This window comes from Rhopalosiphum padi, chromosome 2 (genome assembly GCF_020882245.1).
Source record: "Rhopalosiphum padi isolate XX-2018 chromosome 2, ASM2088224v1, whole genome shotgun sequence".
NCBI classification, from domain to species: domain Eukaryota; kingdom Metazoa; phylum Arthropoda; class Insecta; order Hemiptera; family Aphididae; genus Rhopalosiphum; species Rhopalosiphum padi.
This window is the reverse complement of record NC_083598.1, coordinates 89890460-89899042: the sequence shown is the minus strand read 5'-3', so window position 1 is coordinate 89899042 and position 8583 is coordinate 89890460. Positions and strand designations below refer to the sequence as shown.

The 8583-nt window shown below is 27.3% G+C and overlaps 1 protein-coding gene across 1 annotated transcript; it reads left to right on the top strand.

The window, feature by feature from the left end:
* The first annotated feature begins 4540 nt into the window (after positions 1-4540).
* On the top strand, positions 4541-8226 carry LOC132920203 (glucose dehydrogenase [FAD, quinone]-like). Its single transcript, XM_060982391.1, has 2 exons — positions 4541-4649; positions 5975-8226. Exons 1-2 carry the CDS (start codon positions 4600-4602, stop codon positions 8088-8090), a joined length of 2166 nt encoding a protein of 721 aa, XP_060838374.1. The 5' UTR covers positions 4541-4599; the 3' UTR covers positions 8091-8226.
* Positions 8227-8583: the final 357 nt, after the last annotated feature.

Below are 8583 nucleotides of genomic sequence, written 5' to 3'. Positions count from 1 at the left end.
TTAAGATTTAATTTCACTGTGAAAGGGATAATATTATTACAAGTAACACTTATTGCGAATAGAGCTTATTATATAATATGTGATGTGTATTTTTGGACTGAAAGAAATATTTTTTGCAGTTTTGAAGAAATATAAAGAAATAAACTAGGAGTGGAGATGGCGTTCCTTCATACTAAAAGCCACGAAATTCCCACCAGTCGATACCGCATAATCGTTTATGATCAGTATACAAGGAACGTAAAATCCCTGTTTTTCTTCATTGAACTGTATGTTCTGCCGTTTGTCGTTTTTAACTCCCATTGTACAAATACAATACATTTCCACTACGATAATTTAAAATGGTCGTTTTTTAGTTGATATTACACTCTAGACATCTTTGGACCTAGTTTTGAAAAAGTGTTTATTTTTTAAATATTGTTATAACTTATCTGAACACGAGTTGATTAGCATATTTTATTATTTTACTATGTACTTATCGATGAAAAAATATCATTAATAATAGGTAGTTATCGTAATATTGTGGGTCATTTGCAGGAAATCTGTTTATACCTATATCAATTTATTTTATGAATCGAAAAAATATAAAAATCAAACTGAAATAATATTTTTTCAATATAATTAAGTAATATAATTTTTGAATTTTATCTGAAATTCCAAGAAAATCTCTTAATATTGCACTAATACAAATGTGTTACAAATGTATACATATATGCAGTTAGAAATCGTAAAATAAATTCTTAAAATCAAAAGCTCAAAACTTGAAGTATAATATAATATCATATTACACACTAAAAATGTTTAATGCTCTCAATTTCTACGTCAACTTATTATTATCTAACGAATATGATACAATACAAGTAGATTCTGGTATGGTACTAATATATAATAATATACATATATAATATATATAATATATATAATATAAGAAAATATAAAACGTATCTTTTTAACTTTTTCGTTCACCAATATTTTATAAAAACAGTATGATATATTATTATTATTCGTATAATTATACTCACTTTATTATGTTCGATAATAGATGTATTGTGTTTAACACTAGCATTAACAATTAACATATTACAATTTAAATTTTACTTACATCATCTTAAGTTATAAGTTATTTTTTATAGAAGTATCGCATAATATTATTTATAGATAATTTTAATCACCGGAAATATATCAGGTAATTATACTAATTTTATTTCATTATGTTGGATAATCAATTTAACGCAGTAATTGTATTACTTATTGGAAAAACTGAAAATATTTTTATTTTTTTTTATTTAAATTTTTTTATTTTTTACTTTTTTAATGATGCAATATGTATTGTATACTTATTATTAGTAATTGTTAGTAATTATAAAAGATATTTGTTATGCATAATATAATATAGGTGTACTTACCTTTTTACGAGGTTTTTAAACTTCTAATAATATGCACCCTTTGGTACTTTTTATTTGTAAATTGATCTGTATAGTAAAGTAATTCTTATAATATAGTCCACTGATCGCTACTAATTTATAATAATGTTTGAAAATACGTATAATATAATGTCTCACTGATTCGTGAACGTTCAGTATTATAAAAGCAACAGTTATTATGGCAATATTTCCATCATAGCTATGTGTTATTTATGTGGGTGCACTATATCCTTATCCATGACCGTATCCAAAAATATTATTTTCGAAAACGAAACAGAAGTATTCGCGTAATACATATCTAATACAACTTATATACCTAATATAGTAACGGAAAATAGAGTGTACTATTTGGCGAATTTCCTATATATATATTTTATCGCACACACGATTTGTAAAATGTCACTTTGGTCTATCGATGCCTTTCAAATATAATGACCACAATGTATGCTATTCAGTAAAAAGTATTATTCATATTATTGATGTACGTAAAAATATGAGTAAAATAAATAAAGCAAAGAACGTTTAAATGAGACAATTTTTTTTTTGAATAAAAAAACGCATTAACGTCACTGCATAGGTCGTTGTACTCGTAATTCTGTTAATAGAGGAAACTAACAAGATATTATGTAAAACGTAAGACTTTATTACATTAATGAGAAAAAAAAATACTGATAAGTTTAGTGTATTCTCGTAGTTTATTTATGAGATAATCGCGTAATGGACAAGATTGTGCGAACGCACAGATATTACTTTTAAAACATGAACGAATTGTCCAAACCATTTAATGTACGAACGCTCATTAATCTCTGTCAGAATTTTGATTGAACTGTATCGTTATTTGTACAGATGAGTGAATTGTTGTACGTCTGCGTTAGACGTATGATGATTAAAGGACAGTAAAAAAGAGGAGGGGATAATAATATTCTGATCAGGTGGTTGTGGCTGGTGTTCACGTTAAACTGTACGTATACATTATAATATATTAATTTGTTGAACAACAACATTTTAAAGAGATTTTTTTTTAATCCTGATCAATCAAACTGTTATCATTATTTGATTATTTTTTCAAAGTAACTTTGTATAATATCATGCCTGACAATGAAATAAAAATATGATATGACATATCTATAATGCCGACAAAACGAATAAACGACAAAATAATAATTTAATAATTTACCTATATTTGTGAACGGAAATTTAAGTAAATATTAGTTTATTTTAACTGTGTGCATATTTTAATATCCGCTGTATGAGAAACGTACTATTATAACGCGTTCTGGAATTAATTTAAAAACTAGTTTTTATGCATTATGAAGTCAACAAAAGTTATACAACATTTAAAACTTTTAAAGTTCCTACTAAAAAGACTTCAAAATAGTTGTATTATTATTTATTTACATGTCAACCATGGGATTTTTTTTTTTTTTTGGTCATTTCACAAGACTGTTAAATTATTTTAAACAGTTTTACTAAATTATGCCATGGCAAATGTAGATGATGTTTTAAAACAAATGTATACTTTACTTACTTTTAAGTTTCAACATGAAGTATTATTACAAAATGTGACCCGGTAATTTTCTACAAAATGTATAAGTATGGGTACCCACGGCAAAATTAATATCCCATATTTGTATACGCATTACTAATGATGCTTACATCTGAACTACAGTTACTCTGTGCCTATTCAATAGGTACAATACAAGCAGTCTACACTGATATTGTATATTATAACAAAACCAGATTATTATAATTGTGCACGATGGTTATAATTTATAAACATTAAAAGGGAATAAGATATGTAATGTCACATTGCGGATTTACTGTATACAAAATGAATTTAAAAACATTTACCTGCTAACAGTTTAAAGTCTTATGGTATTATCTTAATAAATGAATAAAAACCGTTAATACGATTAATTGTCAATAAAAAAAAATTACGAAACCACCGTAACTCAATACCTAGAGACATAAAGCTGAGGGATATTAAAAAAAAACTAATTGTCAAATAGGTTTATCCAAAGTACTTGACTATGAGAGAACAAATCGTCATAAATAGATGTAAAATAGGACACTCGCATCTTACCCACTCATGCCTGATCAGCAAAGAACCTATAGACCATCGTGTGACACATGCAAAATACCCCTTTCAATTGAATACACAATTATCCATTGCTCAAAAATACTCGACAGCACGCCATTTCCTTAGCAATCCAATACCATCAGAAGAAGCTCTCGACCAATACAACATTATTTGTTAAACACTTATAACTCGATAAATACATATTAATATGTGTATATGGTTTAAATCGGTGAAAATGTATTAATTTAACATTATAAAGGTTAATCTTCTGTGTAAATTGGCTTAAAAAAAAAATAGTAGTAATAATGTTAAGAAATAAAAATTGTGTGAACATCTTTATACGATTAAAAGATCTATAATATTATGAGATCTTAATAATTATTTTTTTTTTTCATATCTAAAAATTGAAAAAACATATGAATTTTGTACACTAATGTGGTAAATTATATTATGTATAATATATGTTTTACTTAGGTAATACATAGTGTAGCAAATAACTATTTATATTTTCTATCGATATTTGTATTTAATTTTTATAATTTATAAGTACCATAAGTACCCACAAGGCCACAAAAAAAAACTTCACTGTTGTAATTTACAGTTTTTTTTCTGAATTCTTTTTGTTTAATCAGAAAATTTTAAACAAAAGTTAGGCTAAATCGATTAAATATTGTATATATATATATATATTATATATATGAATATCAGCAGCAGATAAGTGTTATTTATATAAATATATATATATTATGTGCATACAAAATATGATATTTCATCTCTGAAATGTTGCTAAGTGCAGTATAAAGTTTCATAAAAGGTTTTAAATGATGTCCACTATTTCAAGACCAATGATTTATACGATAAAATATAATAAATAATCATTTTCAATAAAACGAACTAATGAATGTATGTCAGTCATATGTGTATACATTAAAATGTATCACAATGATTTATGTGAAATTTTCCTGAAAAAAAAAAATAAAAATAAATCGTTTGTTCGTATCAATGTTGACCATTTTAAAACAATAGTTTTAAACAAATAAAACTCGCCAATATATAAGCTTCAAAATGCATTCCATTTAGAACACTAAACAAATTACCATGGACACATTCAGGACGTTGTGGCTCTTTATGGGACTGCTTGCAGTCGGGTAAGTATACAAAATAATAATAGTCATCATAAAATTAAACTTTATTGTGCAACTGATTGCTAATATTAATAATGTAAAAATATATTTTTAAAATAATTGCGTAAAATTTAGATAAATGATATCATTGTATTATAATTTATATTATTGAATAACAATGAAACTTTTGATAATTTTGAAATTTAAAATTGGCTTTTGTTTTTTTTATTTCTATAATATAGTTTTGAAGGTTTTAATATCACCTCGTTTTCTAACAAGCACAAATATTGACGATATAATATATCATTATGTAATGAGTAAACCTTTTTATACTATGTTAAAAGTTAATATTATCTATTTGCACTAGTAAATAAAGTAAATAAATACTTTTTAATTAATAATAATTACGAGATAATATAATGTTCATTGTACATACACCGCGGCATTTTAATGTGTAAACATGATTTTATATTACATGTTATGTTTAATAATATAATATTATTATTACTATTAGTTTAAGTTAAAAAGTTTCTTATGTCCAATAAATAGTGTCAAAAATATAATCTAATTTTTTATACTTTTTTTTTTTCTTAAGAAATATTAAAACTAAGTTTTTTATAGTATTGAATCAATTGAGATACATTTGGTGGTTTCCGCCGTCAGGGCTTAAATTTGATTTTGTATGTATTTTTTTTTAGTAGAGATATAGTATAACTATATACTCTGCTAAGTAAACATAATATATAATTTTTTTAACAATATCTTAAATAAATATACCAACATTTGTAATATTTATTATTGTGACTTCTTAGAGGTTTTATGATATACCTATATGCACGTAGTTATGTTTTTAAATTACATAATCCCTATGAAAATAAGAAAAATTAAAAATGTATTAATTAAATATTTAAAGGTTAATTTTAATACATACTTCTAACTTACACACATTTCAACATTTGAGAATTTTAAATATTTATGAATCTATTTTGAAAAATATTGACATACGTATAACGTAATATAATTAATATTTTTATGACTTTATACATAACATAAATAAATGCATATAGTCTTAAATTATATTTATGTTTAAGGTACTCAAACCTAATTTTATTTTTTTAACTACCATAAATCCATAAAAACGGGGCATCTGAAAAATACACTGTTTTATATGATGTATAACATATAATATATTACATTTAAAATATTTTTGAATATTCTTATAATACTTAGTTTTTGTATTAAATATCAATAAAATTATTCACATTGGATTATTAAAGAGCTACAAAATATTTGAATGTTTTAATTCTTTAAAATATAATTAATTTATAATGTATTTTATTTGATTTAAGCTTGGAAAATGGTGTCCAGTCATTTAATTTACCATCCTTTAAAAAAGGGTCTGAAACAAAAGAACTTTCGGCAAAAAGTGCATCGTCTCACAGTGTTACAAGTACAACCACTCGTTCCGTGGTAGTTGAAAAAAAATCCACTGTTTTCAAAAAAAAATGTTGGTCAGATTTGATAGAAGATAAAAAATTGAGTATAAACACATTAGAAATGTGTCAAAAATACGGTTATAACGTAGACGGTTTATACGTCGTACCAGAATTTTTGAGACTCCTTAATTCACTGAACCGAGAACAATGCAGTATGGCTGCTAAAATCACTTATCCCAGAGATTACAGCCTGTCTATCAAAAACAATGACGAGTTTGATATTATCATCGTGGGTTGTGGAGCTTCAGGATCGGTTTTGGCTGCTAAACTCAGTGACGAAAAAAATTTAAATGTTTTGGTATTGGAGGCTGGAGGTACACCACTCATGCAATCTGAGATACCCGGACTCTGGGCCAATTCAATTGGTTCCGAGATGGATTGGAAATATACCGCAAAAGAAGACAATACGTTTGGTCAGAGTTTGGAAAACAGACGTGTCAATGTTATTCGGGGAAAATGCTTAGGAGGAACTACGGCTTTGAATACAATGTTGTATGATCGAGGAATAGAATCAGATTATACTAAATTTGAGATGGCAGGCTTAACCAAATGGAGTTGGGAAGATGTTTTAAAATACTATAAACGTTCAGAAGACTGTAAATTCGAAAAAATCACCACACACGAAACAATGAGTACATCACATAGTGTAGGTGGTAAACTTAGTGTAGATTCATTCCGTAATACGAGAACTGTTGAAATCAGACAAGTCTATTCTAAGGCGTTAACCACAGTCAACTATAAAACATTAGACTTTTTCGATGAAAAGAACCATCAAGGTTTCGTTTCATCTGTCGCGATCATTAAAAACGGTTTACGTGTGAACGCAGCAAAAGCCTTTTTAAAAAATGCTAACAAAAAATATAATCTAAAAATATCAGCTAAGTCTTTAGTCAAAAAAGTAATATTTGAAGGTACAAAAGCAGTAGGAGTTGAATTTGAAAATTCAGTTGGAGAACTTATTAAAGTTAAGAGTAAGAAGAACGTTATATTGAGTGCTGGTCCGATAGGATCTCCAAAATTACTCTTGGAGTCAGGTGTTGGGCCAAAGGCTCTATTAAATTCATTGGGCATTCCCGTAGTCGCAGAGAATAATAAGGTCGGTTTGAATTTACAAGCGCATCCAAATTTCTTAGGTATAGTAGTTAAATTTGAAACGCAACCGATCAAGTCGTATTCTATCAGTGAAATGGTCTTTGAATACTTAATGAAGCACACTGGACCACTGGCCACAATAGGATTGTGCAGTTTTACCGGTTTTATTGATATTGATGGTAATGGTATTCCGGACATTCAAATATTATTTTATTATTATTCTGAAGATGATACTGTATTCATGCCTTCACAATTAGACGCTTTTAACTTAAACGACAACATCACGGAACAGATAATTGATCTTAACGAAGAGAACGATATTAAACTTATTGGTATTTCACTGCTTCGTCCAAAAAATACTGGTAAAGTGACCATAAACAAGACTTGCAATTGCGACGAATATGAACCAATCATAGAATTTGGCTCTTTGGCCGACGAGGATGTTGACACGCTAGTGAAAGCTATTAATTGGGTGAAAAATCTTGTACAATCTGAAGCATTCAAACCTTACGGACCAAAGATCGTTCCTTTAAAAATTGAGGGTGGCCCAGAACCGAACGTAGACAGCGATGAATATTGGAGACACGCCATCAAACATTTGACATTAATGAATATCCAGATGACTGGCACATCTTCCATGGCAACAGAATCTTCGAACGGTGTTGTAGACGAAGACCTTAACGTATTTAATACAGAGGGCTTGATGGTCGTAGATTCTTCTGCACTTCCAATTATGTTCAGCGCTGAAAGTTGCGCTCCATCCATTATGGTCGCAGAGAAAGCTTCTGATATCATAAAGACAAAATTGGGATGCGACGACGACGACGACGATGATGAAGAAGAAGAAAGCAAAGATTCGAATGACTACACTGAATAAGATTCCCTACCGACCTATACAATACATATTTTTAAGTTAAACAACAGAACTTGATTCCTAATGAGTGTTGTAATACATGTTAATAAAATGCAATAATTATACAGTGAGAATATTAAAAATCATATTGTGGCATATATATTTCCTAAAAAAAAACGTTTTTATTCATGAGATTTTTGAATTACCGTGATACTATGTTTACAATCATTACATCTTTAAGTTACTTTGACATTTTAAAATATCTGTAAGTCATAAAGAAGTAAATAGTACGCATATAGGTACAATTAAATTGATTAAGTCTGATAGCTATTGAATAATATGAAAAAAAAAATTTGCATACAATTAATGGTTGAATATTAAATAATAAGAAATACTTGAAAAATACTTTAAAATAATTGAAAACTATAAACAACAGAATGTTTTATTTATGATAAGTCGCTCGTCAGAATTTATCTAAATTTTGTCTGCAGTGTTAATTATTTTAATTCCAAAAACT

Excerpts from the sequence above, each read along its gene's own strand:
- LOC132920203 (XM_060982391.1), top strand. The coding sequence starts at position 4,600 with ATGGACACATTCAGGACGTTGTGGCTCTTTATGGGACTGCTTGCAGTC. Across the intron at positions 4,650-5,974 it reads ATGGGACTGCTTGCAGTCGG|CTTGGAAAATGGTGTCCAGT; the intron begins GTAAGTATACAA and ends ATTTGATTTAAG.